This window comes from Lolium perenne, chromosome 7 (genome assembly GCF_019359855.2).
Source record: "Lolium perenne isolate Kyuss_39 chromosome 7, Kyuss_2.0, whole genome shotgun sequence".
In the NCBI taxonomy this organism is placed as follows: Eukaryota; Viridiplantae; Streptophyta; class Magnoliopsida; order Poales; family Poaceae; genus Lolium; species Lolium perenne.
In genome coordinates, this window is record NC_067250.2 from 18,422,183 (window position 1) to 18,444,671 (window position 22,489).

A 22,489-nucleotide genomic window follows, 5' to 3' on the forward strand; every position below is an offset into this window, starting at 1 on the left:
GTGGAGCAGCAACCTTATTTCCTTATTATATACCTTTTGAAAATGTTTTCATTTGTTAGTTATATACATTGCCGGGGAAGATATGATGCAGCTGATACAAGTTATATGTGCTGAAATCATCATGAACATATTCAGCTTGAGGTCATATGAAGAATTATTACTCAACCATTTTTTGATCTGAGGTTGAAGAGAACTAATAAGCAAAGATGGAATAATTGGCAACATTTTGTAAAGTGTATCAGTTAAGACAAGACAAGACCTGGACATGTGAGTACGGGCCAAGTCGACTTCTTGGCATGCTAGGTTAGTTATTTATAGCTAATTACCCAATGTTAATCTCATGAAGGAATTAGTTTATTATGATAATGTAGACAGTAGACCAGCTTTGAAGTTTGAACAGCCTAGCCTATAAGTACAACTGTTGGGGATTGTTACTGATCAAAATGATCCCTCGTTACTAAATTGTTAACTTCATAGTCGCTTCTTTAATTGAAGTCTCACATCCTCTCCTTCCTTTGACAGGAGCTGGTTTAAGATCTCACCTGAACCAGTTCAGAATTCTCAAGTCTCCTATTTGATGTTCTCTTTTTAACAGCTTGAGAAATTATCCATCGTCCTACTACGTAGCAGTGCTTCGCCGGGTAATTATGGAAACTTCTTTGATATAATCTTCTCCAGATCTATATTTTCTGGACCTTGGTATAGTTGCATACCTCTCTCTGTGGTCTTTCAGTCACCTTGTTGGACCCTGTTATGATTTGTGTATGTTTCTACTAATCAGAACTGCAACCAGATGAAGGGGCCTAAGATCTGGCAACTTGTATACAGAGTGCAGCACTAATGCACACAGGGGAGAAATCAAGCTATTATGCTCTAGATATCTAGTAGCACTTGCACTTGCTATGTTTCAGTATTACTGACCACTGTTGCTTTGCAATATTTACCTCTTTGATTCATGTTTGGATCCCATTTTGTGCATCTTGGTTAGATGTCATTTAAGTTCAAATTCACTGCTCATCCGAATGGACTTAATCAGCTTGTAGTACCCAAAAGTCACAGGATCCAAAACAAAGATTTTTTGCTAGGCAACTCTTTTTTTTATAGCAAAAACGGAAGAGTGCCTTTCATGATTAGCTAGAGAAACTTGAGTAATTAGTGCATCTGGGCCTAGCAGCTTCACAACTGATGTGCTTGCTCTTTTTTTAGGATACCATGGCTTGAAATCGCAAATGGATCGTGGATCTAGTATAACACCAAGGGACCTGGAGTGCAGGCTATGTGACGAAACGGGAGAGCCTAAGGCCTTACTGTCGCTCCTGGAAGAAATAAAAAATGGTTTCTCTGACAAGCAGAAATTGGCAGTGGTGGGTTCACAGTGGTTTATAAGGTATAGTAACTCTGAGCTGCCTTGGTCTCGATTAAAGTTCATCTGGAAACTGAAGTAGTTGCTGACAAGGCATTTTCTCACTGCAGGGAAAGCTTAAGAAGGTGACTCTCCATGTAGAGGATGTCCAACACGTATCTGTACGATAGAAGTTGAATGTCTCATGATGGTGAAGCGCCAAAATGTATTTCTTTTAACCTTTATTTTCATTGCTAAACATATAATACTCACCCATTCTATACACTCCAAAATTACAGACTTTGAGTATGTCAAATTCTCACATTAGCTCCTTATAATTTTTCTTTTAGTTTGGTTGTTAAACTCAGGTTGAGGGGTATCTATTTGAATCAAGTCTCACTCTCAAGCAACATCTCTAGAGCCGAGTATAAATCTGTGTTATCACTCAAATTCCTTAGCTGACGAATGACGGTCTTATCATGGTCATCTCTGTCGGCAGTACCCCCCTGTTTCTGGGTCTTGTTGTTAGTCCATCTCAGGATTTGCATAAATGCATATTTGATTGACCGTATATATCTAATAGCTAATACCAGTATTTGTAACTGATTGTGATATTTCTGTGAGCGTTTCTGATCGTGTATCGCTGTATGCTCTGTATACATAGTGCTGGAAATAACGAACATTCCTTTTAGCTTGTTTATCAAATTTTTGAAAACTTCATTTTTAGGTCTCCAAAATTTCTGATACAAATTCTACTAGTACATATAAATGTCTATTTTGTACAACCAAATTTTCATTGACATATCCTTAATTTGTGATATGTACAAAAAGTACAATTTTTTAGAAGCAAAACCAAGTTATTGATGCCTTTCAGAGCCACGATTTTTTGTGTAGCCAACAGTATAACGTATTATTTAGCGAAACTTTTCCTATATGTAGTGCACATGTGTATTTACACGTAGAGAATCTTGGAATTTTGTGAAACTTTAAAATATTCTTTTTGATATTTAAAATAAATGAGCTTAGTTGAGCTTAGAGCCAAAACGATGCACTCTGGAAATAACTTCTAAGAGCTATTTCTCGTGTGTATCGAGGAGTGACCCCCTTGCCAACTGATGTGCTTGCTCTTTTTTTAGGATACCATGGCTTGACATCGCAAATGGATCGTGGATCTAGTATAACACCAAGGGACCTGGAGTGCATGCTATGTGACGAAACGGGAGAGCCTAAGGCCTTACTGTCGCTCCTGGAAGAAATCACAAATGGTTTCTCTGACGAGCAGCAAATTGGCAGTGGTGGGTTCACAGTGGTTTATAAGGTACAGTAACTCTGAGCTGCCTTGGTCTCGATTCAAGTTCATCTGGAAACTGAAGTAGTTGCTGACAAGGCATTTTCTCACTGCAGGGAAAGCTTAAGAAGGTGACTCTCTCCATGTAGAGGATGTCCAACACGTATCTGTACGATAGAAGTTGAATGTCTCATGATGGTGAAGCGCCAAAATGTATTTCTTTTAACCTTTATTTTCATTGCTAAACATATAATACTCACCCATTCTATACACTCCAAAATTACAGACTTTGAGTATGTCAAATTCTCACATTAGCTATAATTTTTCTTTTAGTTTGGTTGTTAAACTCAGGTTGAGGGGTATCTATTTGAATCAAGTCTCACTCTCAAGCAACATCTCTAGAGCCGGGTATAAATCCGTGTTATCACTCAAATTCCTTAGCTGACGAATGACGGTCTTATCATGGTCATCTCTGTTGGCAGTACCCCCCTGTTTCTGGGTCTTGTTGTTAGTCCATCTCAGGATTTGCATAAATGCATATTTGATTGACCGTATATATCTAATAGCTAATACCAGTATTTGTAACTGATTGTGATATTTCTGTGAGCGTTTCTGATCGTGTATCATTGAATGCTCTGTATACATAGTGCTGGAAATAACGAACATTCCTTTTAGCTCGTTTATCAAAATTTTGAAAACTTCATTTTTAGGTCTCCAAAATTTCTGATACAAATCCTACTTGTACATATAAATGTCTATTTTGTACAACCAAATTTTCATTGACGTATTCTTAATTTGTGATATGTACAAAAAGTACAAATTTTTAGAAGCAAAACCAAGTTATTGATGCTTTTCAGAGCCACGATTTTTTGTGTAGCCAACAGTATAACGTATTATTTAGCGAAACTTTGCCTATATGTAGTGCACATGTGTATTTACACGTAGAGAATCTTGGAATTTTGTGAAACTTTAAAATATTCTTTTTGATATTTAAAAGAAATGAGCTTAGTTGAGCTTAGAGCCAAAACGATGCACTCTGGAATAACCTCTAAGAGCTATTTCTCGTGTGTATCGAGGAGTGACCCCCTTGCCAACTGCAGTTTGAGTGAAGTCCTTGTCATGTTTCTTTGGCCTACACATCTACAACCGATGTGTTAAATTCTGTCAATACATCTGAGAAATATGCAGGAGAGTAGAAAATTGTCCCTAAAACTCCAATCCACTTATCGTCTGTATGTTTTCACGTGCGTGTGTGTGTGTGTTCACGCATGAAATGTTCCACTTTTCCCCTTTGATAGTTGTTCACGATATGTTTCATGTGTTTGCCCTTGAGTATCTCATTGCCGGTAACTGCAGGCACGCTTTGTATAAAGCTCACGGACACTCCATCTTGTGTTTTCGGACAAGTCTGACTGATATTGCGACAGCCTCCAATGGCGGTAAGATGCTTGCTAGGGCTGCTGGCCGTCTTCCTTATTTCTTTGTCTGGGTACGTCGGCGAAACATGGCCACCGGTGCCGGCGCTCATGGTCTTTGGTGACTCGCTAGTCGTTGTCGGTAACAACGACTACATTCTTACCGCCCTTAAAGCAGACGCCCCTCCTTATGGCCGGGACTTCAAGGGCCATGTCGCGACCGGGAGGTTCAGCAATGGCAGATTGCTCAGCGATATCATAGGTTTGTCCCGGTGACCCGGTCTGAGTCTGACTTGACATTTTTGTACTACTTAACTCTTGCTAATTAGATGCGTTAAGATGCAACTGTGTAGGTGAAAAGGTTGGGTTCAGTGGCTCCCCTCCTGCATATCTCAGCCCACAGGCGTCAGGGCAGAAGCTTCTGATAGGAGCCAACTTCGCATCTGCTGGGAGCGGCTACTACGATCCCACAGCATTTATGCTTGTAAGTATCATTGATAAGTGACCTCTCAAGAGAACAATCTCTTAGTACAAGCAATAATCCATCTATACCTCATGCATTACGGTTTTCTAACACAAGTAGTACACTGATCAAAACCCTGTGGAACAGCATGTCATCTCTTTATCCCAACAACTCGAGTCTCGACTACTTCAAAGAATACACGTCTAAGCTGGCAGTGGTGGCTGGGAGCAGCTGGGCACAGTCAATCGTCTCGAACTCACTCTACATCATCAGCGCTGGTTCAACGGACTTCGGCTTGAACTACATCAACCCATTGCTCTTCAAGACCGAGACCGCAGACCAGTTCTCTGCCCGCCTAATCGGCATCTTTAATAACACTGTGACGGTGAGCAGACCAAACCCAAATTAAGCTTCGTCCTTAGTCAACAAGGATCAAACAATTGATGTCATTGAACATATTTGAACCTTACTGACCGTATGTTATGGGAGCACGCATGTCGGTGTTTTCTCGTTACCACCTCTGGGCTGTACACCCTTGGCGATCACGGTGTTGGCCTTGGGAGAAGCAGGTGTGTGCCAAGGCTCAATAACGATGCACAAAGGTTTAATTCAAAGTTGGATGCTGCTGTTGACTCGCTGTCACAGCGGTACAGTGATCTCAAGATTGCGGTCCTTGACATCTACACACCATGGCACAGCCTCGATAGCCACTTCTCCCGGGCCACAAGGTAGGAGACATACGTAGGCCACTAATTAAGCTGTGGCAAGGTGTCATGATGCATTTGTTTCTTCACCTTGTTGCATCAGCCTCGCAGGTTTTATGTATATGTTCGTTCCATCTAAAATATGTGTCGGTATATGATGTTAGGGTTCAATGAGGCGAGGCGGGGATGCTGCGCGACAGGATTAGTGGAGGCCACGGTGCTCCTCTGTAATCCTTTGTCCATTGGGACATGTGCTAACGCCACGAAATACGTGCACTGGGATTCTCTCCATCCGTCGGAGGCGGCGAACATAGTCATCTTGGATTCCATCGCTGAGGGGATCAAAATGCTTCTTGTGTAGATTACACTCGACATAGCTAGCTAAATCCGTTGTACACGAAAACGATGCTTTTGACTAGGTTTGTTATCTCGTTGGAGTGTTACTTAGTCATGAATGTGTTATGTCTCTTTTTTCGATAAAGGGAATATATTAATATCAAAAGATATCTAGCCTTCGCAACAACGCAACATCCTAATGGCAGTACGGATGCATACAATCAAAAAGGAGAAAAGAAAACTATGAAACAGAAATCCCGCTACAATGTTTCAGCTTAACAACAACAATACATCCACCACCAAGACATCACCTGAAATACAGACTCTCCAAAAACGACGCCTTCAAGAAGGAAACAGTGCTCCAGCACCGTCATCGTCCGATCAACGATCTTAGGTTTTCACCCTGAAGATAGTCTATGCTCTCAAAACAATGCCTCCAACAAGATCATTGCCAGATACAGCCAGTTAAGGCCAGACCTTAGGTTTCACCCTAAATGTGTTATGTCTTTTGGATGCATTTCTCTGAATGCAAGTTATGTTGTGTCCATCTTCCTGTGTTTTTAATGTCTTGCTCTCAGCGAATGCATCTTGCAGCATGCTCTACGATCAGTTAAGGCCAGGCCTTGTTGAAGTATATTTTCACTCTGAATGTGCTACTAATATAGATGTATCTACATGTATTTTAGATTTAGATACATCCATACTAGTGGCAAGTAATATGAACTGGTTGAAGTATATTTTTTAGGTTGCAATGCCTTACAGTTGATTATGAGAGACTTGACATTTTAAAGATAATTTTCTTATGTAGCTTGTTTTAGGGCGGAAACCACAAATGTAGCTCGAGCTACACATAGCTCGTTTTTGAAAAAAATAAAAACAACATTTTAAAGCTTCAAAAATTCCGAAATTAAATCTATATATAGATAATACTATGATCTAAAAACATGGAAAATTTCGACTGGAAATACCTTATATTTGAAGCTGTGCAAAAATGACAAATTGTGATATCAATATTAGTGAATGGTGTCAGATTTCAAAATCTCAAAATCTGTCAGATTTTGTCATTTTTGTGCAGCCCAGAATATGAGGCATCTCAAGTTCAAATTTTACAGATTGGTAGATCCCATCATTGTATACATCTAGATTTTTTGTCAGATTTTTTTAAAACTTTAAAATCCCATTTTCCAATTTTGCAAAAAAAAGAAGCTACATGTAGCTCGGGCTACAAAAATTCACTCTCGTTTTAGGGTCCGTCTCGGATATCCTTTTTTTAAAAACCATAAATGCATGGAACAAGGAATACTACAGGTTAGAGAAAAAGAGGGGACTGAAGTTGAGAATACTTTATTTTTTAAATACCACGGTATTAATTGGATTCAAACACCTTAAAGTATTTAATACTCTATTATTTTTAGAAGCCAAAATATTCTCTAAATACTTCAAAAACACTTTGATGCCAAACTGGGTCTTAATTTGTGCCATCAGAATCTATAGTAAAAAAATTCTATGTACAACTTTGAAGGAGTATTTTTTTTTACATCACTGGAAATTGTTTTTTCAATGGAGATATAAACGTGGTCACACAGCAAACGACCAGAGAACTAATCTCTCATTCTCTCTTCACCGGGCCTCAGTGGGCCTTCTTGTCCTAAAAAAGCTGTATTACCCGTCCTCTAAAAAAAACTGTATCACCGCTTCAAAGGCCTCGCCGCCGCCGTCTTCTCATCCCCACGACGCCGCCGCCGCCGCCGCCTCCTCGTCCCCACAAGACTCCGCCGCCTGCTTCTGCTTCGTCTCTAGCTTAGCTCTGCCGCCGATGGCAACCGGGCAGCCGTCGGACGAGAAGAATCCGGCGCCGGTGCCGGACAAGAAGGCCCCGCTCCCGAAGGTGGTCACGCTCAAGAAGGCCCTAAATTTGGTGAGCTCCGCATACTCCCCCGCTCTGCTTCCTCGCTTATTCGATGCAGCCCTCCGTGATCTCCAGTGCTGTTGTTTCAGTTTTAGCTGAGTATTAGGTCTTCGAAGCAATGGATGCTCTGCGCCGAGAAGCATTCACGGCGATGACCATCAATGCTGCATATGCTTTTGTTGAGTGTTTGATAAATTTGTGTGATGCTCACCCATTTCATATGCCATTCCCAGGCCCAGACATGGGTGGACAAAATGAGTGGGCCAGAGCCAGATGAACTGAACGATAAGGACTTTGAGGGTCGGCCATCAGGGTATAATTCATCAATGCTTCTTGGTATCAGCATTTTTTTTCCTGGATAATTTTTTTAAGAGACTGATCAATTTGTTCCAGGCTTGGTCTTGGTGCTAGAGTGGCACCTAATGCGAAGCGTGCAGCTCCCACTGATCCAGTTGAGAGGAGGTTGCTCGGAAAGGTGAATGCGCAGAAGAGGAAGTCTGCGGAGGAGGAGAAAATAAATACTCAGGAGGTGGATGAGGAGAGCGATGATGATAGCGGTGAGCCGCAAGGTAGAACCAGTGCTTGTAGCAAGAAGAGGGAATTGCTTTCTTTTACTTCATTGCCGTTAGGGAAGAAGGCCAAGTGACAATTTGTGTGCTTCAACCATCTGAATATTCAAACATGTCTTGATGTTCCAGCCAAAGTTTTACAATCCCCTTTGGCTGATTCTATTACCATGCCCTCAATGTCTATTTCTCGAATGTAAGGGCATATGCTTACTGAAAATTCTATTCGACATGTTCTAATATTGTGCTTCAGAAGTTCAATAGTGCCTGATTTTCATTTGATTCTTTAAAGAAATTCTGCTCCACCTATTCCAACTTCCTGACTTTAGAATTTCATTTTCTTTAACTACACTTCCTGTCATGTCATATATTTCCTGAAAGGAGAACCCATGTGGAAATAAATGATGAATGGATCCTTCAGAGTAGACACCTCTTACAGGTTATTAGTTCACGCAGCATCTTGACGCACTATGGTCGCCTGTGGGGTGCAGATGATGCAAGAGAATCAAGAAGAGCACAATGCCAGATGGCCCTCTTAATCTAGCTGTGCACCCTTCTGCGTTTTGACACAATGTATGAGTGTCAGGCTTCAAATGAGCTAATGCTGCTGCATCGCGCAAGACCAAACCCTGTAAGTATCAGAAGTTCCGATTACATTTTCTAAGTATTGCCCTTGAATATTTTATTTTCGTCCCAACATCCTTGTTATTCTTTACTATTTTATTAACTCGCATTCGTTTTCTGGATTATTGAGTCAAAAGAGCTGAAATTTGAACGTATTCTCCTGATGGCAATATCCAGACAAGCTAGATCCGGTAAGCAGTGACAAGACCTTATGAAGTTAATTGAAAAATCTTAGGCGCATGCCTACATAGATGAAATAGGGGGACAGGGAGGGATATATGAGTCTAAGCAAATTGTGAGAACTTAGTCAGATCCTTATTTGAAGTAGTGCTTCTGTCCCTGGTAACAATCTGCCATTCTGATCAATAAACCATGTCCTAGCACGAGAGGATGCTGATATGACTTGGAGTCGCTGCCATGGCCAGCAGGCATATCGTATTCTTCTGCGAGCACTCTCTCGCCCTTTTCTTACATGTGCATCTTCTTGCTCTATCTGCCTTGTCAACTCTTCTATTCTTTGTTGTAGCCCAGCAGATCTACTGTCAGCAAGCTTAAGGCATGCATCTGCAGCAGCTTGTGCTGCCATTGCACTTGCTGCTAACTTCTCTTTTAGATGTATCTTGCTATTTGCAGCATGTAAGTCTGCTTTTACCCTTCGCAGCTCTTCTCTGAGCAAGGTCACCTGAAAAGGTACCTCATTAGAACATGTACAGCTCCTCAGATGAATGACTAAATGAGAGTGTTTCTGTGCACTATTAAAGCTATTGTCAGAGATGTTTTCTCTTGCTATTACTGCAAACTCAAGGATTTCAAACTTACGACTTCTTGAATTAATGAAAGTTGGGCGTGCTTATCCCTTTAAATTTCGTGTTTGATTACTTTGAAGTTACATCATATCAATTCTCGAATGACATTATGCTCAATTGTCACTTATCAGCCTAAGAAACACATCCCATGACCTCAAGAGGACCATTTTAGTGAAGCTTAGGTCAAACTTATTTCTCCTGGAATACCTCCTGGTTTAGTGCTTTGATGGCAACTTTTCCAGCTTCTACCTCCAAAGCACATGCCTCTCTCCATCTTGTAGCCTCCCGTTCCACTTCTTTTAGCCCTGCAGTGAGCTCTTCCACCTTAAGTTTTGAAAAACAGACTTCAGATCTTTGTCAAATACAGGGCTAGCAAAAAAAGAACTTGCATAAACAAACAATAGTGTGTTTATACACTGTGAAGTAGGAAAATTTCTCGTTCTCTCAGGTCCTGTTTGTGTGACTCCTGTTTCATTATCTTCTGAGCCTGTTCAGCAACTTGGAGATGCAAATGATCGCAATCTGACCTATTGGAGCAATTTGATATCATCAGTTTGTCAGTTAGCACAGATTACAAGGCCCTCAAGCCGTCCATCAAAAAAAATCATCAAAGACGTATGTCATCAACGCCTTCTTAGTTTACCTAGACTCGTTTAAGGCCTGTCTGAGATCATTGATCTCATGATGCAGGTTCTTGAGTGTCGTGCCAACTATTGAAGCCTGAAAGGAAACAACTTGAAGGTGTTTATGAGCTGACAAACTTTCCACTGGGCAAGATTTCAGTCGACGCTATAATCATAACATGATCAACGGTTTCTAGTTGCATCGCATGCAGGATCATAAAATAGAGATCACCTGACAGTTACTTCAGAAATAACAACTATATATAATCTAGGAAAATGACTGCTATATATTGTACTTTTTTTGTAGAGTAAGTGCTTCAGATTATTAGTAACCAACAGAACTATTGCACATACTGAGGAGTGATGTAGAACTATTTACCAGACTGTCAATATCCTGCTTACTTTCTCTTTCATTCGATGCTGCACTGGCACTGCAGCTGCTAATCTCTTCTCTTTCCGAATCTCCGCTTATCACCTCCATGATGAAGCCAAAGCCAACCTTCTGCAATCCCTTCTCAGCAATCTGCAGGATTGCACTTCTTCTCTGATCACTGTCGTCCTTCAACGCACGAAAGCTATTCTCCGCAGCCTCCTTCTCAGCTATTGCAACTTCCAACATGATGCGTGTATCCTGGTTCTCCTTTGTTAAGCTTGATATCGTACTCTCCATCCTGCTTTTCTCCTTCCTTTCCTTCTCCCTGCATTCTGAGAGCTTGATCTCGACTTTCTTGGCCAGATCATGAATGTTATGAGCCTCCAATTCCAGGTATCTGAGTCCATCCTTCAGATCAATATTTGGTCTCTCAGAAATCCTATCTACTTTCTCCTCAGAAGCTCTGTATAGGATATCCTCTAAGATCTCATGCACCGATTGGAGCGAGACAACAATCTTCTGCACGGCAACCTTGGTTTGATGATCCATGGCTGGTATCTACCGGTATCTGGTGCAAGGGAAGAGAAGGGGTATTTTTCCTGGAAGGAAAGCAATACATAGCTGACAGTCAAGGAGAACCTTGAAGGGTAGTTGGCTGCTCCACTGCATGTGTTCTTTCTTGGCACATATTCAGGGTTGTGCCATCGCGTCCTGAGTAAGCATCCAAGTTGCTCTGTGTTGCTTCCAGTTTCGTATTTCCTACCATTCACTGGTGGTTGGAGTTTAAGCTCCATGGTTCGTAACTCCCATTTACACTTCTGTATTCTCATAAATTGTGTTATCAAATTTTGAGTCTGATATTGGATTGCATGCATGCAGCTGGTGTGCAGAAAGGGTATCGTCTACAACAAAACCTTGGTAAGATATTTTTTTCGTCGAGGAATTATTTATGCTACTCAGCTTGCATTCATTTTCGTAATGATTATGTCTGAAAATTTTCTATTTAAGTTTGCCAAGGAGAATTTTGGCAAGATAAATTGGTCCGTCAATTGATTATGCTCTCCAGCTTGCTCTCGTCAATGATTATGCCTGATGGTTATCTAACAAAGAAACTGACAAAGAGAATTTCAGATAGATATATTTCCGTCGATAAATTAACTATGATGTTCCTGTCATTTCTTCTAATCATTAGACCTGATGGTCACCGAACAACTTGACTTTTCCTATTTCCTCAGCGTCTTTAAGTTGGAAGCGACGCCAAAGGCTACTCGACACTCGAGTACTGGCACTGCCTCCATTTTCAAAGTGGGGTGATGTTTAAAATACGTGTAGTTTTTAGCTCTCCTAAGTAACTACTGTGAATTGGTCGGATGAAGATAATAGTATTACATTTGTTCTGGAAAACATTTCTGATAATTCTTTCACTTTTTTCACGGCATATTTGTACAAATATTGCGGACGAGAGCGACGGGTCGAGTACTATTTGTCGAGTGAATTTGCTGATGTTACAGGTAGCCTACTGCTAATGAATTCCTTCGTGTCACCCTTTGGCAGTTCACGGTTGAGTGTCACAACGGGAGCGAGCATAAGAAGCTAGGCGGAGCTGTATGTAGTATGTGCATTTATGGACCTCAATCACTTCGGCACGGCTCGCACGGTAATTAAAGCCAACACCAGAGCTCCATGCGTGTGTGACATCTTCCAAGAAAGTAATTTACTCCACTCTTACAGGAGATCTGGACACCTCTATCTACCTGACGGTGATTGCGCCTTGAAAGAATATTCAAAATCGAGGTCAATAATCGAATTCAATGCTTGTGCAAGTAGCCCGCGTTGCGACTTTGGAAAATAAAATCGAAAAATGCTAAAATATTAAAGAATAATAAGGCACAAATCATGCTATATGTGCATGTTAAGTTTGAATCTAAAATATAAAAGTAACCTACATAAAATAACAAATTGTAAATGTTCACAACATAAAATGTAGAAAATTTGCATGAGTAAGTATCAAGGTGATATGTACGTGTGTGAATTATTGCAATTTTTGAAACATTTAAATAGAAATTTTCGTTTTTTAAAAAAATTAGGTGCGCCTACACCCAGGTTCTCCACCATATTTCAAAATTTTCAAAAACATTTAAATACACAACTTTCTATTTTTTCCTCTTCTGCAACTACTCTAAGGCTGGTGCCAATGCATCACAGGTTATAGCCTCGCCACGTCAGCTTTTACCCTCGCTCTCACCCCACTCTCACCCCACGGTGCCAGTGCACGGGCTATAGTCCCAGCTCTCACTTCTCTCTCCTCCACATCACCCAACGGCTTGCTGACGTGGATGAATCAAATCGCGCCACCCGCTCTCGCCCCGCTACCGCCCCTACCCGCCAGCGCGCCGCTCCCGCTCTCGCCCCCTTCTCGCCCCGCTCTCGCCTACCTCTCCGCGCCAGCGCGGGCGGCAGCCGGGCGGTAGCGGGCGGTACCGCCGGGCGGTGGATCCGTCGCCCCACGCTGCCGTCTCGCCGCCAACTCGCCCAGCTATCACCCCGTCGCGGGCGATACCGCCCCAGCTCTCGCCCGCGTTGGCACCAGCCTAAAAGGACTCCATTATGGAGCGGACGTTCCAACGAGCAAACGAATTCAAGAATCTAGCCCAACGTCATACAGCATTCATTAAAAAAAAGCAACTCAAGTTTGCTCCATGGACTAAAATCCGAAGGTTCCATCAATATAGTTTTTCTTCCAAAAATATCAAACAATATCAAAGATGTTGTTCTGTGTTCATACTTTTCCGTCCACCGCCATCTTGAAACAATGGCAGAACTTCGCACTGTATGGGAAGAAGAACATCTCATGCCCACAACATGGTGCAGCACCAACACCCCCACCTCCATTCCCCCGCCATCTGCCACTAGAAATCGCCACCCGCCTTGTCCAGAGCGTTGCCTCTGCTGGTTTATCGCCACCCCAGCATCCCTCTAAGCCCCCTCCTCATTCCGATCCTTTTCTTCTCGAGTGTCATCCCCCAACCTTGTCCCGCCTGCGACCTAACCCCTAACCCTAAGGTTAGTGCTCACCTCCATTGCATCTATTAGAGAGTCTCCGTCTTGGCTCGGCGATGCCTTCGCGGCCCCTCTCGGCATTGCTGGCTCCACCTGGAGGCGAAAGACGAGGAGGAGCCTGACGAATCAGGAGCCGTTCACGTGGAATGGCGCAGATCACCGCATAGTGTGCTTGATTGCTCCTAATCTTTGCATCTACGCAAAACAAGGTTCTAGGATATTTGGGTGCATGAAGAAGAGAGAGAAAATATTTCCTATAGAGCATAAAGTCTAGGCCGCCTCGTAATTCATTGGCGCATGCTTTAGTGATCTTTTTACTTGAAGATTTAAAATACGTACTCATAAAAAATTGCCCACCACTATATATTGTTCGTATAGATCACCGGATTTTTCTCATAAAAAATTGCAGATTCAGGTGCATTTCCACATACGCCACTATACACAGTGAATTATATGAATTTGGTAAGAGTGAGACTCTTGCAAATGTACATGCAATTGGAAATTTGGGATACTATCGTAAAGTTGATGCGTGGTGTAACGATGCAAGTGGCGCGGGTCTGGGTTGTCCTGATCCCATCTGATCATGCCCATCGAGACTAAACAAGATTAGAGGGATATTACAAAGTGGGAAAGAGGGGCCCCGGATGGCACGTACGAAATTAGCTGATTTCGTTGACGGGACGAAAGGCGGGATTAATGGAAAGTCTCATTCCACCTGCAACTTTGGATGCGTGTCACCATTTGGCGGTTGGGTGTCACAGTGAGATCGTACGTGTATTAACTGGATAGATGGAGCTAGGTTATAAACGCGCGTCGCGTCGGCACAGCTCGACGGCATGCGACGGCGCTGGACAACACTCTTAAATTGCAACGCTCTTAAAATATTTTGAATATCTGTATCTGCCTGACAATATGAATAGAATAGTCAAAGGTTTGGGGCACACCACCTGACATCAAGAACAGTTTAGCCTTAAAGGTTTCCACGCGCGAGTACTCATCACTGATCATCAGACGGTTTTCCTATAATGGAAGGGTATGACCAACAAACACAGCCTGTCTCTGTTACATAGAAGGTGTTGTTGTCCTTCATGAGACGATACATGAAATGCATAGAAGGAAACTAGATGGGGTGATTTTTAAGATTGATTTTAAAAAGGCGTATGATAAGGTTAAATGGCCCTTTTTGCAACAAGTTCTAAGCATGAAAGGATTTGATCCGATATGGTGTGATAGGATAAAGCAATTTGTGCAAGGGGGGAGTGTTGGTATAAGAGTGAATGATGTGATTGGGCATAACTTCCAAACTAGGGTAGGTCTACGACAGGGAGATCCTCTATCCCCAATTCTTTCTAATATTGTCGCTGATATGTTAGCGATTCTTATTGCTAGAGAAAAGGATGTAGGTAAAGTGGGAAGCTTGTTGCCGCACCTTATTGACGGGGGAATTTTCATTTTACAATATGCGGATGACACAATCTTGTTTTTGGAACATGATATTGCTAAAGCTGTTAATATGAAACTGATTTTATGTATTTTTGAACAACTTTCGGGTTTGAAAATTAATTTCCATAAGAGTGAAATCTTTACCTTCGGAAAGGCAAAGGATACGGAAGATCAATATAGAAACATTTTTGGGTGTGAGTCTGGATGTCTACCTTTAAAATATTTGGGTATACCGGTACATTATAGGACTTTGCGGAATGCGGAATGGAATCCCATTGAAAATCGGTTTGCGTTAAAATTGGGGGGTTGGCGTAGTAAATTGTTATCTTATAGTGATAGATTGGTCCTAATTAATTCGGTTCTTACAAGTCTGCCAATGTTTATGCTTTCCTTCTTGGAAATCCCAATTGGGGTGAGGAAGAGGCTTGACTTTTATAGATCAAATTTTTTCTGGCAATCGGATGAGCATAAGAAGAAATATAGGCTATCTAAATGGAGTATTTTGTGTAGACCAAAGGATCAAGGGGGGTTGGGTATTGAGGTGTTGGAATTGAAAAATAAATGCCTATTGAGTAAATGGTTGTTTAAAATCCTTTCAGAGGAGGGTATGTGGCAACAACTCCTATGTAACAAATATCTTAAAAACAAAACTTTGGCACAAGTAGAGGTTAGACCAACTGATTCACCTTTCTGGAAGGGTCTTATGCATGTGAAAGAAGATTTCTTTAAGCGAGGCAGTTTCAAAGTAGGTGATGGAAAATCTGTGAGGTTCTGGGAGGATGTGTGGTTGGGTGACACGCCTCTATCCCATCAATATCCGACTTTGTATAATATTATTCAGCATAAAAATGTGTTGGTGTCGACTGTGCTTGAAACTCAACCTACTAATCTTACTTTTAGAAGAGGTCTGAATGATAATAGGTGGTTACATCTATGCCAAAGATTAATTACAATCAATTTAACTACTGAATCGGATAAGTTTATTTGGAAACTAAATGATTCGGGTATTTTCACAGTTAAATCTATGTATCTAGATATGATGAATGGGCATACTATTTACCTTCGTAAGTATCTATGGAAGTTAAAGATCCCTTTGAAGATAAAAATATTTATGTGGTTCCTTAATAACAAGGTTCTTTTAACTAAGGATAACTTAGCCAAACGGAAGTGAAATGGGTGTCAAAAATGTTGCTTTTGTGATTCCATGGAGACTGTAAACCATTTATTTGTATTTTGCCCTTTTGCGAAGATAATATGGCGTATGGTGTATCTTACTTATAATATCCCTCCGTCAGCTAATATTACTAATATGTTTGGTAGATGGCTGAATGGAGTGAGGAAAGAGGATAAACAAAAGATTCGAATAGGTGTTTCGGCCTTATGTTGGGCTATTTGGAGGACTAGAAATGATATGATCTTTAACAAACACACTGGGACTAATTTTTTGCAGGTTATCCGGCGAGCTGCTCATTCAATTCAACAATGGGCGTTCCTCCTCCCTATGGAGCAGCGGGAGGATATGGTTACTGGATGCAACCGGATGCTACTGGTTGCTCAGGACTTCTTTTTCCAGGCTACTGGGTGGCGGCATCTTAATAGAATAGCAAATGCATAGCTCTTCTGTTAGCCATATTTTCGTCTGGTTGTTCTTTGTTGCGATTCTAGCTTCTCCGTGATTGTAATAAGTGATGTTATACTAAGACTTGATATTTGGTTTTTAATAAAAGAAGCCGTGTGCATCTATTGATGCAGAGGCTGGGACTCTGCTCCTTTATCGAAAAACATATAAGCAAAATAAGACATTTATAGCAAAAGAAATCATCAACTTATGTATGTCTCTAGATTGCACCAAGACTCAGTGTCATATCGTCGGGCTGAATCACATCTTCTTCCTCTTGGATAACAACACTTACAACTTGCTTGGCTCACTAAAGCTACTCGCTTCTGTATATAAAAAATGTCGATGTTTTAGTTTAAATTTGAACAAAATTAAACTAAAATCTCGACACTTATTATGTTTTTGAAAGAGTAGTTTAATTTGGGGAGGGCTTAGCTAACCAAATACGTCCAACTCTCATTAATTTAGTCTTTGAGCTCATTAATGAAAGATTACAACACCATTACTCTAGCTGTAGTAGAGCTGACCCATTAATTCTTTTTTCCTCTAGCTTCACCTGAGAACTAACTCCGGTATCATTGTTGGCATCCCACAACGTGTTCAGGGATTTTACCCCACTAAGGAAAGAAGCCCGTACGGTTTTTTAAGATCTACATGATGCAAGTGTAGCTTGTGCAGATTTTGTCTTCTTCAACTTCTCCGCTATAGAGTATAGACACGGGGAAGATCAATCACAATTGCATAGCATGGTGCTAGAAGCAAATAGCTAGAAGGACATGATATAACTTTTGGTTTACTAGAGATCTTTATTATTTTAGAAAATCATGTGTCTTTATTGTTCGTGTGTATATGTTTTCACATCTGATGTAATGTAACGCATTAGTTAATAAATAAGCTTAATAAAATTAGATGTTTCATACAGAAAAGAGTTTATGTGTAGTCTGACAGGGCAATCCTGAGACTGATGAAAAGAAGAGCGCAGGTTTAAAGATAACAACGAATGTGAGTGGTGATTTAGCTAGGTTTTCTAGTAGAGAGCGGGAGGCACTCAACAGTGGTGAATATGAATGGAAATGTAGAAAACATGCGAGCACGTCGCTTTTCAAGATTCTCGTTGCCTTGGTTACACCGAATTAGGCGTAAGGCCACATTCAGGGGGTGGTGTGCATCTCATCCCGGGGGGTGGCGACTCATCTACGTATGAAGATGATACGATGATCCTGTTGGAGCCTACCGATCTAGGGATCACAAACCTAAACTTTCTCCTCCTTTGCTTCAAGTATGCCGGGCTTGAAGATCAAAATTGACAAAAGTGAAGCGATTGTGACAGGGGTCTCCTAGGAGAGGAAGCGAAGCTTAGCGAATAAGCTCAACTATATGCTTGGAAAGTTCCCCATGAAGCCACTTAGGGTTTCTGACTGGGACCTCCTCCACGAAAAAGTGGGCCATAGGGTTGACCCATGGTAGGGCTTGTTCCTTGCCTCAGGGGGCTTGAACTCACCAACTCATGTTTGTCTAGTTTTGTGATGGGTGTTTACTTGCTTCACGAGCTCATAAGGGCATGGACACGCCTCGATCCCATTTTTTGTGGGAAGGTGTGGGTAATAAACGCAAATACCATATGATGGACTGGGCAACGGTGTGTAGGCCAAAAGAGTTTGGAGGTCTAGTGATCCCCAACACCAGATACATGAACATTGCCCTGATGTTGAAATGGATCTGGATGCTATATCAAAAGCGGAGGGACTATGGGCTGACCTGATCCTCGTCAAGTATCTTGGCACCTCGAACCATTATTCTAGGGAGGTTCCGGTCTGTGGCTCTCAATTTTGGAACGCCATTCAAAAGCTCAAGTGGTACTGCAAGCTTGGAGTCAAACATACGGTTCGTACTGGGAGGCGAACCTTCTTCGGGCTAGACTGGTCGGGCAATGCGCCACTTAGGGCTCTCTTCCCACTACTGTTTAGTTGTTCCGCTGAACCATTTATTTTGGTTCATGGGACCTGAGTTCTATATGGGGGGCAAGGGGAATGGTGCATCCGTTTCAAGAGACAATTTGGCCTTGACGAGACGATGGAGTGGGACAACCAATGTAGGGAGATTCAAGCTCTCGCAGAGGACCCCAATGAGGATGGAATGTCCTTGGAGGCCTCGGGTGAATACTCCACGAGACCTATCTACCTTAGTTTGTCGCAGGGAGCGGCGGTGACACACTTCAGGAGGTGTGACACACTACAATGCCACCCAAAATTAAGATTTTCTTGTGGCGGTTGATTAGGGGCAATGTGCCATGTAGCGACCAGGTGGCACAGCGACATGGCCCTTTTACGGGTGCATGCTTGCTTTGCGGTGAGCTCGAGGATTGCACTCATATCTTCTTTGCGTGCTCTCTTGCTTGTTTTGCCTAAGCAGGAGTCAGGGAACTCCTTCATTGAGATTGGAACCTAGCCAAGGTTGGTGGCTTCATCGCACTTTCACATGTGCTCTCGGGCTTCCTTCGTAGGATAGTTTGGTTCACCTTCGCAACCTTGTGTTGAACTTTGTGGAATTTCCATAATAAACTTACTATCAAAGGGAAGATGATTAACAACCCAGCTGATGTCTTCTTTTAAAGGGTTCTAGTCAGACCGAAAGACAGAGGCCTGCTGGACGAGGCGTTGGGCGCTGTGAGAAGACTACATGCGCAGACTAGGGATTAAGGACGACTTGCTGAGCCATATGATGGCTTAGTTCTGCTTCTTGTTTCTTTCTCTACTGGCTGGTGTTTCCCTTACTCCGATTTGTGATGATATGTTATTCGATGAATTTATGAGACTATGGGTTCGTATACTGTATGCTGGTATGCTGCCGGTTTTCTGGCTTTATTAATTTAAAACTGGGCTACGGCCTTATGTTTCAAAATTAGGTGTATTTGACCGGTGGATAGGGACGGAAGCGGCATGGCATCCATAGGATGATGGGATCTAGATCTCATGGCATCATTCCAGGTGAGCAAACATGGAGGGGTAATTTTAAAAATAAGTATACATATTATAGGTGCCTTTTTCAAATAAACACATACCAGTGAGAATGCCAACTTTGCCAGTTATGGCTCTCCCTATATATATACGTACCATCGCTGCAGGCAAAAGCAGGCCCGGGCAAAAGCATTACTGAACATGTCTTCATCTAGGGGTTCATTAGCGATGCAAGGGAGGTTCGTGCTGCTGGCACTGTCTCTGCTCCTCATCTCCTGGGGCGGCAGCGTCCAGGCGCAGGTGGTGCCCGCGGTGATCTCGTTCGGTGACTCGACCATCGACGTCGGCAACAACAACTACCTGCCCGGCGCCGTCTTCAAGGCCAACTACGCGCCGTATGGGAAGAACTTCAGGCGCCACAAGGCCACCGGCAGGTTCTCCGACGGCAAGATCGTCACCGACGTCACCTGTACGTCGTTGCATACACACTCTCTCACACTTAGCATATCCTGCAACGGTGTCACTCTTAGCTATCTATAGGTTCTGTGAACTTGCAGTTTACCTGGTGTTACGGTTTGTGCATGTGTGCTTTCTGCAGCTGAAACGCTTGGCTTTGAGGGCTACGCGCCGCCGTACCTCAGCCCGCTGGCATCGGGGAAGAACCTCCTCGCCGGCGCAAACTTCGGATCTGCCGCATCCAGCTACGACGACGACACGGCCGCCCTGTATGTAAGTATATATCAGCCATATCCTCGAACGGAGAAAGCAGCTTTGATTAGGAGTTGCAGTACTGTACATGAGATGAGAGTGGCAGCGTGAGTACAGTGAGGAACAAAAGAAGGTTATCATGATATTATCCGACCTTCATTCGTATATTTTGTAGGATGCGATCACGTTGTCGCAGCAGCTCAAGTACTACAAGGAGTACCAGGCCAAGCTTGCCGCGGTGGCCGGGCGCCGCGGGGCGCGCTCGATCCTGGCCGACGCGCTGTACGTCGTCAGCACCGGCACCGGCGACTTCCTCCAGAACTACTACCACAACGCCTCCCTGTCCGCGCGCTACGACGTCAACCGCTACTGTGACCACCTCGTCCGCATTTTCTCCGGCTTCACCGACGTTAGTACACCGGCTTACCGACATCGCCGGCCTCACATACCCATCGTACGTATGCATCTCTCGCAGCACGTGACGTGACCTTGTGGTTGTGGATCGCAGGAGCTGTACAAGCTGGGGGCACGGCGGATCGGCGTGACGTCCATGCCGCCGCTGGGGTGCCTGCCGGCGGCAATCCGGCTGTACGGCAAGGGCCGCAGCGGGTGCGTGCGTCGGCTCAACGGCGACGCGGAGACCTTCAACCGGAAGCTGAACGCCACCGTCGAGGCTCTGGTGAAGCGGCACGACGGCCTCAAGGTCGCCGTCTTCGACATCTACACGCCGCTCCGGGAACTCTCCGAGAAACCGGCGGCGCAGGGCTTCTCGGAGGCGAGGAAGACGTGCTGCAGGACGGGGAAGGCGGGGACGAGAGTCTACCTCTGCGACCCGGCCACGGCGGTCGGGATGTGCCGGAACGCCAGCAGCTACGTGTACTTCGACGGCGTGCACCCGTCGGAGGCGGCCAACTTGGTCATCGCCGACTCCATGGTCTCCGCGGGCATCGACTTACTCTCATAGTAAGCGTAGCTATAAAAAGACCGTGCAGCTGCTGCAGATCGACGAGCCTACCGACATACATATGTTTGATGATTTCAATTTGTATCTACGTACTGCAAATTAATGTGAGCATTTTGTTGCCTAGTTAGTACTATATTATTATGTCATGAAGAGCTTATAATTTGTGAACAACCTCGGTAGAGGTCGCTCTCGGCTTTTCTATGCAAATGGTATTGAGCTTTGATTACCTTTATTTCCGTGACGAATGCTCAACTCTTGCAGCGGTTGGGCTTGCTTATCTTCTTTCAGATTCCTAAGGTGACAGACACAACTAATTAAGGCTAGACCTTGGATTTTCACACTGAAATGTAAAACTTTGAACTTCACCTATGTTGTCGGCCCACTTATATATTGTTCATGCGAAACCTAGAACACCAATCAAGTTCCTCGATAGCATAGAGACTCGAACCTCCATTACTAGTCCTCCAATCCTGCCTTCATAATATTCTTCATCTCTGACTTCATCATGGACCAAAATGCCTAATGGCAAGAAAGAATAGAGCTTCACGCCGCTCCCTTCAGAACCAAACGGTCGGAATAAAAGTATGAGTGCGCACAACGGAATACCACCTGATCCAGCAAACTCCATGCATAATTTGAAGTGTTACATTCACCGGCCGAGCCTTCCGGAACTCACCACGCCGGCCAGATCAAGAAGGACCGCCTCAGGAAGGTCTTTATCTTCACACAAGAGGAACCGTAGGACAACCACCTTTATTAGGCATATCGGCAGGCCCCCACGCCGCCACCCAACGACCGACACCATCTGGCAGAAGAGGATGTAAGCCCAAGCATGAACCACGCGCACGCTCCGCCCCAAGGCTGGCATAGTGCACCGTGCCGCCTTCCCACACTTCTCCGGGCAACCAGGCAGTCGTGTCGATGGTGGATCTAGGCGGGAGCCTAGACCTGCGACCGTGACGTCCACCCCATGCGTGGATGCCCAAAGGAAGCCGCCGCTGCAACAGGCATCGCCACATCAGCCACAAGCAGCCATCCCGCGCGGCCATCGCGCCCAAGGGAACATCGCCATCACTGCATGCCTAAGGACGCCACCCTAGCCGCCGCGCGCAGCAAAAACCTTGCGCCATCCCCAGCTGCCCCTAGAGATCTGCCACCGCAAATCAACCCCCAATGCCTTCTGCGCCAGGCCCGTCGCCACCGCAGCCCTTGCCGGCAGCGGCGACAGAGGAGGCCCTCGGGATTTGGTAGAGGCGGCGCGGGAAGTTGCCCCCGACGGCGCCCTGGGGA

At 43.7% G+C, this 22,489-nt stretch overlaps 3 protein-coding genes and 1 pseudogene across 6 annotated transcripts; 3 read left to right on the plus strand and 1 right to left on the minus strand.

The window, feature by feature from the left end:
• The first annotated feature begins 168 nt into the window (after window positions 1-168).
• Window positions 169-5,718, plus strand: LOC127311284 (GDSL esterase/lipase APG-like; annotated as a pseudogene).
• Window positions 5,719-7,018: 1,300 nt separating this feature from the next.
• On the plus strand, window positions 7,019-12,404 carry LOC127311282 (uncharacterized). 4 transcript variants are annotated; one of them, XR_007857638.2, is made up of 7 exons: window positions 7,019-7,466; window positions 7,691-7,770; window positions 7,851-8,026; window positions 8,515-8,838; window positions 11,329-11,367; window positions 12,004-12,106; window positions 12,181-12,404. XR_007857638.2 is itself a non-coding variant. In XM_051341674.2 (3 exons), the coding sequence occupies exons 1-3, from the start codon at window positions 7,365-7,367 to the stop codon at window positions 8,101-8,103; spliced, it is 435 nt and encodes a 144-aa protein (XP_051197634.1). In that variant the 5' UTR covers window positions 7,034-7,364; the 3' UTR covers window positions 8,104-8,284. The 4 variants fall into 4 exon arrangements, 1 of the variants encoding a protein (XP_051197634.1); XR_011748536.1 differs by having other exon boundaries at window positions 7,020-7,466; window positions 8,515-8,654; window positions 12,181-12,400; XR_011748537.1 differs by lacking the exons at window positions 11,329-11,367; window positions 12,004-12,106; window positions 12,181-12,404 and having other exon boundaries at window positions 8,515-8,654; window positions 8,778-8,861.
• Window positions 8,955-10,998, minus strand: LOC127311280 (uncharacterized protein At3g49055). The gene is made up of 5 exons (XM_051341673.2): window positions 10,456-10,998; window positions 10,097-10,173; window positions 9,869-9,980; window positions 9,661-9,777; window positions 8,955-9,329 (listed from the first exon to the last, which is right to left on the minus strand). The coding sequence occupies exons 1-5, from the start codon at window positions 10,996-10,998 to the stop codon at window positions 8,955-8,957; spliced, it is 1,224 nt and encodes a 407-aa protein (XP_051197633.1).
• A 7,311-nt stretch (window positions 12,405-19,715) lies between the features above and the next one.
• LOC127311279 (GDSL esterase/lipase APG) lies at window positions 19,716-21,425 on the plus strand. The gene is made up of 4 exons (XM_051341672.1): window positions 19,716-19,996; window positions 20,126-20,256; window positions 20,411-20,644; window positions 20,744-21,425. The coding sequence occupies exons 1-4, from the start codon at window positions 19,729-19,731 to the stop codon at window positions 21,197-21,199; spliced, it is 1,089 nt and encodes a 362-aa protein (XP_051197632.1). The 5' UTR covers window positions 19,716-19,728; the 3' UTR covers window positions 21,200-21,425.
• Window positions 21,426-22,489: the final 1,064 nt, after the last annotated feature.